Below are 17,249 nucleotides of genomic sequence, written 5' to 3'. Positions count from 1 at the left end.
CAGGTGGATGCCAGTGTTGTTGCTGTGCAGGAAGATTTGGCTAGTGGCACTGTTAGTTCTGGAGCACACATCTTCAGTACTATTGCCAGAACGTGGTCAGGATCCATACCGTGCAGTATCCAGTGTTCTCGGCCATTTATTGACATCACTTGGAGTTAAGCAAATTGGCTGAAAACTGGCATTGGTGATGCTGGGAACCTCAGAATGGGACAAACATGATTCATCCACTAGTTACGTCTGGCTGAAGACTGATGCAAATGCTTCAGCCTTGTCTATTACACTGATGTGCTGAGTTTCCCCATTGTTGAGAAGGTGGATACTTGTACAGCTGCCTCTGCCAGTGAGTCAATTAACAGTCCTCCACCATTTGCAACTGAATGTAGCATAACTTTGGAGCTTAGATCTGATCTGTTGGGACTCACTTAGCCCCTATCTAATACATGGCGCTTCCTCTGTCAGGCCTGAAAGCAGTCCTGTGTTACAGCTTCACCAGGTTGATACCTCACATTTAGGTATGCTGCTCTATCATTCTCTCCTGCACTAATCAATGAACGAAATTTGATCTTCCAGCTTGGCAACAATGGTAAAGTGGGAAATATGTGGGGCCATGAGGTTACAGATTACAGTACTAATTCTGCTGCAACAAATGGTCCACAGTGCCTCATGGATATCCAGATTTGACTTGCTAGATCCATTCACATTCTGTCCCATTTAGCATGGATACGCCATAAAACATGATGGAGGGTGTCATAAATGCGAAAATGGGACTGTAGCGTTAAAACCTTGTTGGACACTCCTACAAATATAGTCATGGTCAGATACATCTGCACAGGGAGACTGGTGAGGACAGTGTTGAGGGAATATCTACAACCAAATAAGGGTTGGGGTTAGCCAGCAACTTATCACCTTCTGTAGAGCAATTAGAGTTGGACAACAATTGCCAAAGTAGCTAGCAATAATCCCCACCATATGAACAATTAAAAAAAACTGATTATAAATATTGTCCGCACTCATCCGACTGTTTAACATACCTCGAGAGCGCAGGGGCTCGCACGCGCGTGCGGGTGTGAACCAGCGAGAGAGAGGTCACGCGAGCACAGGTGCGGGAGAGCAGCACTAGCTGACATGTGCATACGAGAGTGAGAGTGCGTGCGCGCGAGAGCCCCTACATGCGCGAGAGAGAAAGGGAATGCGGGCTCCGTGTGCGCGGGCTCTCCCGTGCATGCAAAAGATAGAGCGCGGGCTCTCATGTGCGCTAGAGGGCTAGCGCATGCTGAACATGTGCGCTAGACAGAGTGCATGCTCACGTGCAAGTGTGTGCGAGAGAGAGAGTCCAAGGTGACATGTGCTCACACGAAAGAGCGCACACATGCTCACCTGTACGCACGAGAGGGAGCAGCACGCACTTTTGCGTACGGGAGTGAGCGAGTCCAGGCATGCCTGCGAGTGAAGGAGCGAGGCCATGTGAGAGAGAGCGCATGCACGTGTGAGAATGCGAGACAGTATGTGTGTGTGAGAAAGAGTGCGTGTGCACGCACATGATAGTGAGAGCTAGAGTGCCAAGTATGTGAGAGAGGCAGCGCACGTTGACATGCGCACGCGTGTTCACCTGTGCATGCGAGAGGGAGCATGCTGCACATGCCTATGCAAGGCCACGCAAGAAAGCATGCATGCATGAGAGAGTGGGCGCATGCACGTTTGAGAATGTGAGTGAGAGAGGGAGAGATAAAAGAGAGTGTATTCACGCACTTCAGAGTGAGAGAATGCACGCGAGCAGGAGACTGTGGATGCGCAAGGGAGCGAGGCTGCATGCGCCCGCCCGAGGGAGGGAGCGGGGCCGCGCATGACAGAGTCTGCATGCATCCGAGTTTGCGCATGCACATGTGAGTGAGACAGTGTGTGTGTGTGTGTATGAGAGCGCCTGCGTGTGGTTTGTGCATGTCAGTGTGTTGTATTTTGTTCAAAAAGCACATGATTTATAAACAGTGGTGTTTTATAAATTCCTACTTTAGAAATAGATCATAGAATCCCTACAATGTGGAAACAGGCCTTTTGGCCCAATAAGTCCACCGACACGCGAAGCATCCCATCCAGACCATCCTCCTAATCTACACATCCCTGTACAATACGGGGGAATTTAGCATAGCCAATCCACCTCGCCTGAACATTTCGCATTGTGGGAGGGAACCCAAGCAGAGAAGAATTGTGCAAACTCCACCCAGGCAGTCGCCCGAGGCTGGTGCTGTGAGGCAGCAGTGCTAACCACTGAAGCACCGTGCCGCCCCCAAAATAAAACCTGTCTGACCCCAAACCAAAACACAAACAGATTCTAAACACATTGTCTGACCTGAAATATCATCTCTTCTCTACACTGATAAAACCTCTAGTTCTCTCAGGGCAGTGTCTTGAAAGGAATTCTGGGATTTACATGTATATATCTTTAACCGTCTAGCCGATTAAAGATTTAACATCACCTTATATTTGTTTAATAAATTCGCATCAATTGTGTGACCCTTTGATCTATTAATTATAAATTCTGCGTTCTGTGTGCTACTTCCTGACTTCACCTGATGAAGGGGCTCTGCTCCGACAGCTTGTATTTTCAAATAAACCTATACAAAATACGGAATGGACTGGTGATAATTGACAGAAACAAGTACCTGGTGCCCTACAGCAACAAAACAAGACATTGTAATCCACGCGAACTGCAAAGACGATTTGTTTACAAGACAATGCATCAACAACCTTTCTTCCCGGGCGTGCGGGGGCAATCCTAAACAGAACAGCTGTCAGAAGTAGTAGTCACAACTTGGGATCTTCAAGACACATCCATACAGCACTTGTATTAAAAAGTTAATACAACCTCAGCAGGTTATGACTTATTTAAGAAGCACAGCTCACGTTTTGGGCCTATCATATTAAGCCCTTCGTGTTAACACAGCTGCAACAGCGACAGAGTGAGCGCTGCGCACACAACAACCAGCTGCATTTCACTAGCACCTAGACACGGAAACTGCCATCACCCAGTCTCCCGATCAGGTTGCTGTTGGGCAGTTCTTTTTTTTTACTCCTCTAGACTGAAGACGACACAGAGACAAGGCCACCCGGCTGGCTCCCTCCCTGGCCGCCCACCAACTTGCAGACTATCACTGTACCTGATAGTTGATGGATAGCTCCGACACAGGGCGGCCTACCATAACAACAACCTCAGGGCACTCCTACCGGCACCGGGCAATGCGCCTGCGCAGCCTGCCCTCAGTGACATCATCACGCAGGGCTCGCGTTGGGCCTCGAGACCAGCGCCAGGCGGGAGGTGCGCGTGCGCCGGGCGCAGTTGCGGAACTTGAGCAGGGAACGGAGGGAGAAGTCAGTCAGTCAGTCAGTCAGTGAGTTCCTGGAGCAGATCCGCTGGCGGTCACTGACTGCTGCATGCTCAAACCGAGCGGGTGGTCGACATGCAGAACGTCATTAACACTGTCAAAGGGACTGCACTTGGTGTGGCTGAGTTCCTAACGCCCGTACTTAAGGTGAGTGTTGTTTGCCCAGGCCTGTCATTGCCATACCGTGAGTGACAGGATTGACTCTCCATCTGGCACTGAGAGCTAGGGCTGGGGGTGGGGGAAGAGGGAGAAGGGATAGTGAGGGCCGGGATGCTTGGGGGGGTGGAGGGAGAAGGGGTAGTGAGGACCGGGATGCTTGGAGACGGTGGGGCCCGGGGGCTCACGGGCATTGAGTGGCTGGCCCACCGAGCAACCAGAATTATAGCTCGTAACTCCTGTCACTCACTGATCAGCAGATAACGTCTATCCTCCTATAATAATAAAATGTGAGGCTGGATGAACACAGCAGGCCAAGCAGCATCTCAGGAGCACAAAAGCTGACGTTTCGGGCCTAGACCCTTCATCAGAGAGGGGGATGGGGAGAGGGAGCTGGAATAAATAGGGAGAGAGGGGGAGGTGGACTGAAGATGGAGAGTAAAGAAGAGCGGTGGAGAGCGTATAGGTAGGGAGGTAGGAAGATGGACAGGTCAGTCCAGGGAAGATGGACAGGTCAGTCCAGGGAAGATGGACAGGTCAGGGAGGTGGGATGAGGCTAGTAGGTAGCTGGGGGTGCGGCTTGGTGTGGGAGGAAGGGATGGGTGAGAGGAAGAACCGGTTAGGGAGGCAGAGACAGGTTGGACTGGTTTTGGGATGCAGTGGGGGGGGGGAAGAGCTGGGCTGGTTGTGTGGTGCAGTGGCGGGAGGGGACGAACTAGGCTGGTTTAGGGATGCAGTAGGGGAAGGGGAGATTTTGAAACTGGTGAAGTCCACATTGATGCCATATGGCTGCAGGGTTCCCAGGCGGAATATGAGTTGCTGTTCCTGCAACCTTCGGGTGGCATCATTGTGGCAGTGCAGGAGGCCCATGATGGACATGTCATCTAGAGAATGGGAGGGGGAGTGGAAATGGTTTGCGACTGGGAGGTGCAGTTGTTTGTTGCGAACTGAGCGGAGGTGTTCTGCAAAGCGGTCTCCAAGCCTCCGCTTGGTTTCCCCAATGTAGAGGAAGCCGCACCTGGTACAATGGATGCAGTATACCACATTGGCAGATGTGCAGGTGAACCTCTGCTTAATGTGGAATGTCATCTTGGGGCCTGCGATAGGGGTGAGGGAGGAGGTGTGGGGACAAGTGTAGCATTTCCTGCGGTTGCAGGGGAAGGTGCCGGGTGTGGTGGGGTTGGAGGGCAGTGTGGAGCGAACAAGGGAGTCACGGAGAGAGTGGTCTCTCCGGAAAGCAGACGGGGAGGGGATGGAAAAATGTCTTGGGTGGTGGGGTCGGATTGTAAGTGGCGGAAGTGTCGGAGGATGATGCGTTGTATCCGGAGGTTGGTAGGGTGGTGTGAGAGAACGAGGGGGATCCTCTTAGGGCGGTTGTGGCGGGGGCGGGGTGTGAGGGATGTGTTGCGGGAAATACGGGAGACGCGGTCAAGGGCATTCTCGATCACTGTGGGGGGAAAGTTGCAGTCCTTAAAGAACTTGGACATCTGGGATGTGCGGGAGTGGAATGTCTTATCGTGGGAGCAGATGCGGCGGAGGCGGAGGAATTGGGAATAGGGGATGGAAATTTTGCAGGAGGGTGGGTGGGAGGAGGTGTATTCTAGGTAGCTGTGGGAGTCGGTGGGCTTGAAATGGACATCAGTTACAAGCTGGTTGCCTGAGATGGAGACTGAGAGGTCCAGGAAGGTGAGGGATGTGCTGGAGATGGCCCAGGTGAACTGAAGGTTGGGGTGGAAGGTGGTGTTGGTGAAGTGGATGAACTGTTCGAGCTCCTCTGGGGAGCAAGAGGCGGCGCCGATACAGTCATCAATGTACCGGAGGAAGAGGTCGGGTTTGGGGCCTGTGTAGGTGCGGAAGAGGGACTGTTCCACGTAACCTACAAAGAGGCAGGCATAGCTGGGGCCCATGCGGGTGCCCATGGCCACCCCCTTAGTCTGTAGGAAGTGGGAGGAGTCAAAAGAGAAGTTGTTGAGTGTGAGGACGAGTTCAGCTAGGCAGATGAGAGTGTCGGTGGAGGGGGACAGGTCGGGCCTGCGGGACAGGAAGAAGCGGAGGGCCTTGAGGCCATCTCCATGCGGAATGCAGGTGTACAGGGACTGGACGTCCATGGTGAATATGAGGTGTTGGGGGCCAGGGAATTGGAAGTCCTGGAGGAGGTGGAGGGCGTGGGTGGTGTCACGGACGTAGGTGGGGAGTTCCTGGACCAAAGGGGAGAAAATGGAGTCCAGATAGGTGGAGATGAGTTCGGTGGGGCAGGAGCAGGCTGAGACGATGGGTCGACCAGGGCAGACAGGTTTGTGGATTTTGGGAAGGAGATAGAAACGGGCCGTGCGGGGTTGGGGAACAATGAGGTTGGAGGCTGTGGGTGGGAGGTCCCCTGAGGTGATGAGGTCGTGAATGGTGTTGGAGACGATGGTTTGGTGCTCGGGTGTGGGGTCATGATCGAGGAGGCGGTAGAAGGTGGTGTCGGAGAGTTGGCGTCTGGCCTCGGCGATGTAGAGGTCAGTGCGCCATGCTACCACTGCGCCACCCTTGTCTGCGGGTTTCATGGTGAGGTTGGGGTTGGAGCGGAGGGCTGCCCGTTCTGCGGGGGAAGAGGTTGGAGTGGGTGAGAGGGGTGGAGAGGTTGAGGCGGTTAATGTCTCGACGGCAGTTGGAGATGAAGTGGTCGAGGGAGGGTAGGAGGCCTGGGGGTGGTGTCCAGGAGGAGGACTTGTGTTGGAAGCGGGTGAAGGGGTCAGTGGAAGGAGGGTTAGGTTCCCGGTTGAAGAAGTAGGCATGGAGGCGAAGAGCAGTTTTTCCGCCGTCTTCGCCTCCATGCCTACTTCTACACACACCTACCGACTTCCACAGCTACCTAGAATACACCTCCTCCCACCCACCCTCCTGCAAAAATTCCATCCCCTATTCCCAATTCCTCTGCCTCCGCCGCATCTGCTCCCACGATAAGACATTCCACTCCCGCACATCCCAGATGTCCAAGTTCTTTAAGGACCGCAACTTTCCCCCCACAGTGATCGAGAACGCCCTTGACCGCGTCTCCCGTATTTCCCGCAACACATCCCTCACACCCCGCCCCCGCCACAACCGCCCTAAGAGGATCCCCCTCGTTCTCACACACCACCCTACCAACCTCCGGATACAACGCATCATCCTCTGACACTTCCACCACTTACAATCCGACCCCACCACCCAAGACATTTTTCCATCCCCTCCCCTGTCTGCTTTCCGGAGAGACCAGTCTCTCCGTGACTCCCTTGTTCGCTCCACACTGCCCTCCAACCCCACCACACCCGGCACCTTCCCCTGCAACCGCAGGAAATGCTACACTTGCCCCCACACCTCCTCCCTCACCCCTATCGCAGGCCCCAAGATGACACTCCACATTAAGCAGAGGTTCACCTGCACATCTGCCAATGTGGTATACTGCATCCATTGTACCAGGTGCGGCTTCCTCTACATTGGGGAAACCAAGCGGAGGCTTGGAGACCGCTTTGCAGAACACCTCCGCTCAGTTCGCAACAAACAACTGCACCTCCCAGTCGCAAACCATTTCCACTCCCCCTCCCATTCTCTAGATGACATGTCCATCATGGGCCTCCTGCACTGCCACAATGATGCCACCCGAAGGTTGCAGGAACAGCAACTCATTCCGCCTGGGAACCCTGCAGCCATATGGCATCAATGTGGACTTCACCAGTTTCAAAATCTCCCCTTCCCCTACTGCATCCCTAAACCAGCCTAGTTCGTCCCCTCCCGCCACTGCACCACACAACCAGCCCAGCTCTCCCCACCACCCCCCCCCCCACCCACCCACTGCATCCCAAAACCAGTCCAACCTGTCTCTGCCTCCCTAACCGGTTCTTCCTCTCACCCATCCCTTCCTCCCACACCAAGCCGCACCCCCAGCTACCTACTAACCTCATCCCACCTCCTTGACCTGTCCGTCTTCCCTGGACTGACCTATCCCCTCCCTACCTCCCCACCTATACTCTCTCCACCTTTTGTGCTCCTGAGATGCTGCTTGGCCTGCTGTGTTCATCCAGCCTCACATTTTATTATCTTGGAATTCTCCAGCATCTGCAGTTCCCATTATCTCTGAATGTCTATCCTCCTTGCCCCTTTGTGATTGCAAACTCTATTGTCCTGCCTTGAGTTATCCAACAGTTCAAATCTCTCTGAATCTTGGTGAATGTCATTGTCATTCTATTGTGACTCACCTAAATTTGTAAACTTAAAGTTGGAGATATGGCATTTAAAAAAACAAAGCAACATGCAAAGGCTGATTGTTAGGTTGAACATTTGGAGAGTGAAGTTGTTCAAGTTGTTCAAGTGTTTGGTTCATCAATCAAGATCATTTTCTAACCTGGAATGGAGGTGGAACTCTCAGTGCATTGTACCTGTGTTACATTGAGGTAGTTCTGAGTAGATGGCCCAGGATTTCAGTTGCAAGTTCATGAGTCAGATATTTACATTCAATATCAAATACTATTATAATAACAATAAATAGATACTGTTTGTGTTTTTGCTTGTGGACTATGTGGTATTAATTAGGTTGTATGTTGCTGTTATGAAGGAAATTGTCAAAGGCACAGGGTAATGCAGCACAGAAGGTGACCATCCATCCATTTATGTGTGTTTACTCTCTTTTTAAAACAAAATTGGCCCCGATCTCAGATAACAAGGTGTAGAGCTGGATGAACACAGCAGGCCAAGCAGCATCAGAGGAGCAGGAAGGCTGACGTTTCAGGCCTCGACCCTTCTTTAAAAAAGACACTCTTCTGAAGAAGGGTCTAGGCCCAAAACGTCAGCCTTCCTGCTCGTCTGCTGCTTGGTCTGCTGTGTTCATTCAGCTCTACGCCTTGTTATCTCAGATTCTCCAGCACTGCAGTTCCTACTATTTCTGGTCCCAATCTCAAATTTCATTTGTGATGTTTAGAAATTCAATGTTGTTTTTGAAAAGAGTTTTCTTTTGCCAGAATTCAAAGTCAAAATTTTTGTTCTGTTTTTTAAAGTGATTTTTCTATTCATTGAGATATGAGTATCACAGGCTGCTTAGCAAAGGTGGTGACAAGTTACCTTCTTAAACCATCTCAGGAGTAGGGACAGCCACAATTTTGTTAGAGAACGCCATGATTTTGATCCATCGACAGTGAAAAAACAGTGATTATAGTCCCAAGTAGGGTTAGTGAGAGTCTTGGAGAAGAGCTTGAAGGTAGTTGTATCCCTATATATCTGCTGCCCTTCTCCTTCCAAATTTTAGAACTTGAAAATTTGGAAGATGCTGTCAGAATAGCCTTGTTCAATTACAGCAGTGCATTTTGTGATTACAATCGTATAAAATGGGAGCAGTAGTTGCTAATTCAGACCCTCGATTCTGCTATGCCATTATTTAATATCCTCGATGATCTGTTTGTGTTTCAAATTCCACAGCCTCATCTAATCCAGTAATTTTTGATTCCCTTGCCTAACAAGAATCCATCGACCTCTACCTTAGAAATATTCAATGATCCCACTTTAACTGCCATTCAAAGTCACATTGCCCCCTCTGACAGGTAAAAGGTCTCCTAATTTCTGTCTTAAAACGCAATCCCTAGTTTTCAAATAGTGCCCTCAAGGTCTATGTTCCCATTGTCCAGATAATTCAGCATCTTGTATGCTTCAGTCAAGTCACTTCTCTCTTCTAAACTGCAGTGGAAACAAGTTCAGCTTCTCAAACCTATCCTCGAGAGAGCCCACTCATTCCAGGCATCAATGCAGTAAACTTCCTCTGAAATGCTTCTCACACTTTCGGTTCCTGTCTTGAATAAGGAGACCAAGCTGCACGATATTCAAAATGTGGTCTCATCAATAACTGAAGCATAGTAATGTCATATATGCTGTTGCCACAGTGGCAGTGATGGAGGAAGTGAATGTTTAAGACGGTGGATGGAGCGCCAATCAAATGGGCTGTTTTGTCTTGGCTGATTAGCACCCCATTTGCCAGCTTCAACATTGAAACGTAGAGCAAAGTCACTCAGACATTATCACTACCTGTGCACTGTTATAAATTGTAACTTCTGCAAATATGTAATGAAGATATGGCCTCATTATTTCAATTTAAAACAATTGAAATACTTGAAATCAACTGACCTGTCTAGAGGGTAGATGTGATTTTCAATGTAGGATTGGACTTTGTGTGCATAAATTATGTAGTCTGAGTTCATCAGTTAAAATTGTGAGGAGGGGTGGACCATACAAACCATCAAGCTTGCTCCACCTTGGAGCAGAATTGTGGCTGATCTTCAACTTCAACCCAACTTTCCTTCTAACCTCGCTTTTTCCTGGATTCCATGAAATAGCAAATATCTGTTAATCTCAGCCTTGCATGCATTCAGCTTTGGAACATCCACACCCCTCCAGGGTAGTGAATTTAGAAGTGAAGAAAATGCTTGTCTCTGTCCTAAATGATCAGTCCTTCATCCTGAGATTGTTCTGCCTGTTCTAAATTCACTAGCCACAGGAAACAACCTCTGTGTCTATCCTGTCAGTGATTTTTAATGATTTCGTAAACAACTTCGGAACATTACCATCTCATGAGTAGCTGAACAGTTTTATATGTATGAAATCAGGTGGGAATGCCATCTGAAAATTAGCATCTGTCACATGATCAGTTTGTTTGGCATTTCTCTTTATCTTTAGTCTATTTCTTTAAATTGTATGTTTAAATTATTGTTTCAAGTTGCAATGGAGTTAGAATGATCATATTACTGTATTGCTATTGCTCATTCATCTGTTATTTCTATTTTAGTACAACTTATGTGACATGCAAGAGATTGGCTAACATTTAAACACAACTTTAGTCCACAAGGTACTGCTTATGATTAAGCTCAAAATGAGTCCCCTTCCATACTACTTCATCTAACATATATCCTTCTGATCCTTTCATTGTTGCTGATCTAGCTTACCTAAAAGTATCTGTTATTTTTCTCAATTAAACCCTGTAGCACCAAGTTACACACTCTAACCTCGCTCTGTGTAAAAATAAGGATCATTTTGTGCTAAACACCAACTGCAAGGATCATTACCACGCTTTTGCTGGTCGCACACTTGCCAGTCCTCTGTGACATGCATTGAATATAGGAGGAGGGACATCGTGTTGCAGCTGTACAGCACATTTGTTACTGCATTTGGAATGCTGCATTCAGTTCTAGTCTCCCTGCTATAGGAAAGATGTTAAATGTGAAAGCATTTGAAAATATTTACAAGGCTGTTGCAGGGGTTGGAGGGTTTGAGCTACAGGGAGAGGCTGAATAGGCTGGGGCTATTTTCCCTGAGCATTAGAGGCTGAGAGGTGACCTTACAGAGGTTTATAAAATCATGAGGGGCATGAATAGGGTGAATAGCCATGGTCATTTTTCCAGGATACAGGAGTCCAAAACTAGAGGGCATAGGTTTAAGATGAAAGGGGAAAGATTTTAAAATGGACCTAAGGGGCAGTGTTTTCATGCATGTGTGGAATGAGCTGCCAGAGGAAGTGGTGGAGGCTGGTACATTTATAACATTTAAAAGGCATCTGGATGGGTATATGAATAAGAAAAGTTTAGAGGGTGACAGGCCAAATGCTGGCAAATGGGACTGGATTAATTTGGATTATTTGGTTGGCATGTGTGTGGGACTGAGGGGTTTGTTTCCATGCTGTACTACTCTGACTCTAAGACCAAATTTTCTGGTTTCTGGTTGCACTCTGTGTTTCAACTACTTTCTAATTAATTGTTTAATTGCACTGAATTTCATTTTCAGATGCCACATTGGTCCCTCATCTTTGGTGAAACTGAAGTGTATTTGAATTGTTGCAAAGAGCATATCACTACAGTGTGCACTGTTCTATATATCACGTCTGTTCTATCAAACAATAAAACAATTCTTGTATCCTTTAGTCAACATTTACTAGTTATTCATATCAAGTCAGTTTTAAACTTTAATCACTAAAGAATCTCCAATATTGAAACAAAACTCATTCGTGTATTGTAGAGATAACAAATTGTAGAGCTAGATGAACGCAGCATCAGAGGAGAAAGAAGGCTGACGTTTCAGGCCTAGACCCATCTTCAGAAATGGGGGAGGGGAAGGGGGTTCTGAAATAAGTAGGGAGAGAGGTGGATAGAGGAGAAGATAGGTGAAGAGGAGACAGACAGGTCAATGAGGCGAGAATAGAGCCAGTAAAGGTGAGGTGGCGATTTAGGGAGGAGATAGGTCAGCCCAAGGAGGACGGACAGGTCAAGGGGGCGGGATGAGTTTGGTAGGTAGGAGATGGGAGTGGGGCTTGAGGTGGTAGATAGGCATAGGTGGGGGAAGGATAGGTTAGGGAGGCAGGGATGAGTTGGGCTGGTTTTGGTATGCGGTACTGGGAGATGAGATTTTGAAGCTTGTCAAGTCCACATTGATACCATTGGGCTGCAGGGTTCCCAAGTGGAATATGAGTTGCTGTTCCTGCAACCTTTGGGTGGCATTGTTGTATCACTATAGGAGGCCCAGGATGGTCATGTCATCTGAGGAATGGGAGGGGGAGTTGAAGTGGTTCGCGACTGGGAGGTGCAGTTGTTTAGTGTGAACCGAGTGTAGGAGTTCTGCGAAGCGGTCCCCAAGCTTCCGCTTGGTTTCCCCAATGTAGAGGAGGCCACAACAGGAACACAGCAGATGCAGTTTACCACATTAGCAGATGTGCAGGTGAACATCTTGATGTGGAAAGTCTTCTTGGGTCCTGGGATGGGGTTGAGGTGGGAGGTGTAGGGACACGTGTAGCACTTCCTGCGGTTGCTGGGAAAAGTGCCGGGTGTGGTGGGGCTGGAGGGGAGTGAGGACCAGATAAGGGAGTCACAGAGAGTGGGCCCTCTGGAAAACAGATAAGGGTGGGGAGGGAAAAATGTCTTGGTAGTGGGTTCGGATTGCAGATGGCGGAAGTGTCGGAGGATGATGTGTTGGATCTGGAGGTTGGTGGGGTGGTACATGAGGACGAGGCGGATTCTGTTTTGGTTGTTATTGCAGGGAGGGGGTGTGAGGGATGAGTTGCGGGAAATGCAGGAGACACGGTCGAGGGTATTCTCAACCACTGGCAGGGGCAAGTTGCAGTCCTTGAAAAACAGGGCATCTGAGATGAATAGGAGTGGAATGGCTCATCCTAGGCGCAGATACAGCAGAGGCGAAAGAATTGGGAATAGGGGATGGCAGTTTTGCAGGAAGGTGCATGCGAGGAGGTGTATTCTAGGTAGCTGTGGGAGTTGGTGGGCTCGAAATGGATATCAGTTTCTAGGTGGTTGCCAGAGTTGGAGGCAGAGGGGCCCAGGAAGGAGAGAGGGGGATTAGAGATGGCCCAGGTGAACTTTAGGATGGGATGGAAGGTGTTGGTGAAGTGGATGAACTGTTTGAGCTCCTTGTGGGAGCACAAGGCGGTGCCGATACAGTCCTCAATGTAATGGAGGAAGAGGTGGGATTTAGGGCCAGTGTAGGTACGGAAGAGGGATTGTTCCACGTAACCTACAAAGAAGCAGGCATAGCTTGGACCCGTGCAGGTACCCATGGCCACCTCCATCTTTTCTCCTGATAGCTAATAGCTAAACTTTTCACAGACCTCACTGTGTCTTAATAATACTGTATGGAACTGTCAAACTTTATGGATGGAAGGTGTCTCTGCCTCTGCAGCACACACTCTCTTGTTCTTAATCTTGTTGTAAATGGAAACAGTTTCTTCCTATCTACACTATCCAGACTATCTCCTTTCGAATTCCATACACTATCAGTTCTCCTCTCGGCTTGCTGTTCTAAGGATCAAACGGTTCTAACCTCTCCAATCTGTATTCAAACCTGGAAGTTTCTCATCCCTGGCAGCATTCTCGTAAATCTCCTTTGCACTTTCTCTGCTGATCTCTCAGATTTCCTTAAATACGGTGCTCAAAGCTAGATGCAGTACTTCAGAGGTCAAACTCATGTTTTTTTACAAGTTTAATATAACTTTCTCTATGCCTCTGTATGTTTTATTACCCATACTTTCAACCTGCCCCATCTTTAATGACCTGTACACACAGTTCCTGCACCTCCTTTTAGATTGTACCCTTTCATTTATTTGTGTCTCGGTTTTACTTTTATGAAACAGTCACATTTTTCTACATTGGACCATAGACAAGTTGATGAGATAGACAATGTCTTTTGGAAGTTGTACACCCTGCTCCTCTGATTTCACAAAGCTTCCAAGTTTCAAGTAGTCTGCAAATTTTGACTTGTGACCTATACACCCTTATCATTTTAATACAAATCAGGAAATGTAAGGGCTCTGCGGATCTGCACCTCAGACCTTCTCCAATCCAAAGAATATCTATTAACACTCAATTAGAATAGGCTGACTGCCAAGACGCTGTCTCCAAGTTGTAACTAAACCTTTTGTTCCATGAGTTATCGCTTTGCTTGTAGTTGTTATGTGGCACTGTAATTCCTTGAAAGTTCGCTAATGTCACACCAACACTGTTGCCTCTTTTTAAATCAAAATGTGAAGTCAGTTGTATATGATTTTTCTCTTAGGAAATCCATACTGAGTTTTCCTTCATTAACCTTCTTTGTTCATGTTGTCATTTACTTTACCTAGAATTATTTGCAGAAGTTTCTGTACCACTGAAGCTAAACTGACTGGCCTGTAGTTGTTTGATGTGTGTTTATATCTTTGTTGTTTGAATAAAGATGTCATATTTGTAATTCTCCAATCCTCTGGCGCCAGCACTGAATAAAAGAAAGACAGAAAAATTATGATCGCTGCCTCTGCACTTGGCACCCACGTTTCCCTCTGTACCCTTGGATGTATCTCATCTGGTTTTGTTGCTTTGTCAGTTGTAAATTCAGAAAATCTATCCAATACCTTTCCATTACCAATTGTGATTCATTGTAGTGACTGAATTAGCTCTTTTTTCTCCATAGCCTGTGCAACAACATTTCCTTGGTAAAATTGAAAAGCATTCATTAACTCTTAAACCATACTATGCCTCTATCCATCAATTTTTAATCATTAGTTGTCACTGCCACTCCTTTTATGACCCTTTTTATGTGATTGTTGGATTATCCTTTTATGTTGGTTGCCAAGCAGTTTTCATTCTATTTGCTATGATTTGCTTTTTCATCTTCCCTCTGGACCTTCTGTTGCCAACCTGGTCCTCAGTTGTGTTTGCTCGCTGTTGGTCATAAGCACCCTCTTTGTGTTATCTAAATTACTAACTCTTTTATCATCCAAGGAGCGCTGAATTTGACTTCTATATCTTCTTGTGTGAAGAAATATACCTTGATTGTATCCAGAATCTCAACTTTTGAATTTTGCCCATTGTTGTCTATAATTTTTCCTTCCAACTTGTGTATCCAATTTATTCATCATAAATATATTCTTATCCCATTCAAGAAAAGGAAACTGCGGTTGATACAAGAGATTTGGAATTAGGACAGAGGCCACTGTCCGCCAACTTCCAACTGCATGTGCACCAATCTAGAACTGAGTTTATTTTTAATTAATTTGTGGGACATGGGCATCACGGGCTGGCCAGCATTTATTGCCTGTCCCTAGTTGCCCTGGCAGATATTGAGGATGGGCAGTTGGATGGCGAGAGAACATCTCAGACGAGGTAGGGAAATGATGGTTGGGGGGGGTGGGGTGGAAAAGATACTGCCCCTGCCTCCTTCACAGCCTCCCGCAAAAGCCCTGCTTCTGTCTCTCATCTCACCCAACCCCTGCCCAGTGCCTTTCCCTTCTCTTGCCCACCCGTCCCTCTGCGTCCTCATCCCCTTGTCCAACCACAGTATACTACTTGTAAATTCACTTTGTACAAATTGATCCTCCGCTTCTCCAGGTTGTAAAACCTGCAATTACATACTGATATGATTTTTTTTCTTCGATTCTTTAGACCTGGGTATTATTTCAGTCATTCTGCTATCTAGTAAATTGAGGCAATAGAACATCTCACATTAGTTGCAGCACTAATTAAGAAATAGTTTAATGCGCAAAGATTGTTTCTTTCTCTTATCATTAATGTATGTGTTCTTCCATTTTCCATGCAGGAATCAAAGTTTAAAGAAACTGGAGTAATTACCCCAGAGGAGGTGAGTCTGAAGAATTTATTTAACCACTTTGCTTAGAGGAAGTACTTTTGCACATTTTGATTGAGTAGATCTTGTCGGAAATAGCAGTGCTGATGTTAATTAAAGAACAAGATGACTCATAGACCTCTTTTGATTTAAGTGACATTTGATCAAAAATCTCAATCTGTGCTGTTATACATATTATAACTTGTCTCCCTAAGTCCACTTGCTGGGAGCAAACTTTGATATTTTTCTGCTGAACCCAATACTAACTTTAATCAAGCTGTTTTACACAATACTCAATGAAATCTTGGATTAAACATATATCATTTGATACAGGTGCGATTATGAAAATATACCTGGAAAAATCTGATGCAATGGACTACTGCATATGAAATGCATTAGAAGGCAAATGGTGCCAGTTGACTGGTGGACAGCTAGTTATTTCTTTCCTTAAAAAGAAAATAACAAGGAAACTTTAGCCTGGAGCTTTGGTGTCTGTAAAATTGTTGACGTTGAAAGTTTGAATCTTTTTAATATTTGTAATGAGATGGAGTCAAAATATAGTTCAATAGTTCAAAATAAAGAGAAATTTTAAAAAGATTTTACATTGCAATTGAAATGGAAAAGCAAGAGAACAAGGAAATAGAACTAAGAACAAATCTGAGTTCCTGAGAGAGGGAGAGAGAATTAAAACAAAGTGACTAGAGAAAAGTTTGGAACAGAGGAAGAAAAGATAGTAGTTATCAGGATGATCTGATTCGAATAATAGATTTGATTTATAAGAAATGTCTCAATTTAGAGGATGAAGTTGAAAGCGATTTAATTTCATTTGGAAAGATGTTTGTGAATTTTTAGGTGGCAAGAAATGCTTGGGTTTTAATGTTAGAGCATCCTGCAAAGTACAACTATGAATGTATACTCTCATATGCCAGAAGGATGTTCTGTAGACAATAAAGCTGTTAAAAGGGCTGTACTTAATGCTTGCGAGTGCGTTTTTGAAATATATCAGTTAAAGCTTGGAATGACAAGGAGCAAACTTAATCAGATGGTTGTGCAATTTAAGAGAGAAAAATGCTAAAATAAGTGTTGTATTAGAACATAGAAAAGTACAGCACAGTACAGGCCCTTCGGCCCATGATGTTGTGCCGTGGAATAATCCTAATCCAAAAATAAAATAACCTAACGTACATTCCCCTCAATTCACTACTGTCCATGTGCATGTCCAGCAGTCGCTTAAATGTCACTAATGACTCCGCTTCCACGACTACCACTGGCAAACTATTCCATGCGCTCACAACTCTCTGGGTGAAGAACCTCCCTCTGACATCTCCTCTATACCTTCCTCCTAACACCTTAAAACTATGGCCCCTCGTGGTAGTCAATCCTGCCCTGGGGAAAAGTCTCCCTCTCTCTCTCCCTCTCTCCCTCTCTCCCTCTCTCCCTCTCTCCCTCTCTCCCTCTCCCTCTCCCCCTCCCCCTCCCCCTCCCCCTCCCCCTCCCCCTCCCCCTCCCCCTCCCCCTCCCCCTCCCCCTCCCCCTCCCCCTCCCCCTCCCCCTCCCCCTCCCCCTCCCCCTCCCCCTCCCCCTCCCCCTCCCCCTCCCCCTCCCCCTCCCCCTCTC

General features: G+C 47.0%; 2 protein-coding genes across 2 annotated transcripts in view; one reads left to right on the top strand and one right to left on the bottom strand.

Annotated features, from left to right (window-relative positions):
- slc35a5 (solute carrier family 35 member A5) overlaps positions 1-3,248 on the bottom strand; it is a 36,544-nt gene extending 33,296 nt beyond the window's left edge. Inside the window, exon 1 of the mRNA XM_048540412.2 lies at positions 3,156-3,248. The gene's annotated coding sequence lies outside the window, so the exon portion shown is untranslated. The remainder of the gene's footprint in view (positions 1-3,155) is intronic.
- A 57-nt stretch (positions 3,249-3,305) lies between these two features.
- The window catches only part of atg3 (autophagy related 3), a 41,099-nt gene continuing 27,155 nt past the window's right edge, over positions 3,306-17,249 (top strand). Inside the window, exons 1-2 of the mRNA XM_048540414.1 lie at positions 3,306-3,527; positions 15,606-15,647. Coding sequence (XP_048396371.1) covers positions 3,456-3,527; positions 15,606-15,647 — 114 coding nt within the window. The 5' untranslated portion in view covers positions 3,306-3,455. The remainder of the gene's footprint in view (positions 3,528-15,605; positions 15,648-17,249) is intronic.

Source organism: Stegostoma tigrinum, chromosome 12 (genome assembly GCF_030684315.1).
Source record: "Stegostoma tigrinum isolate sSteTig4 chromosome 12, sSteTig4.hap1, whole genome shotgun sequence".
NCBI lineage: Eukaryota > Metazoa > Chordata > Chondrichthyes > Orectolobiformes > Stegostomatidae > Stegostoma > Stegostoma tigrinum.
The sequence above is the reverse complement of the archived record's forward strand: the minus strand, read 5'-3'. Positions and strand labels throughout refer to the sequence as shown.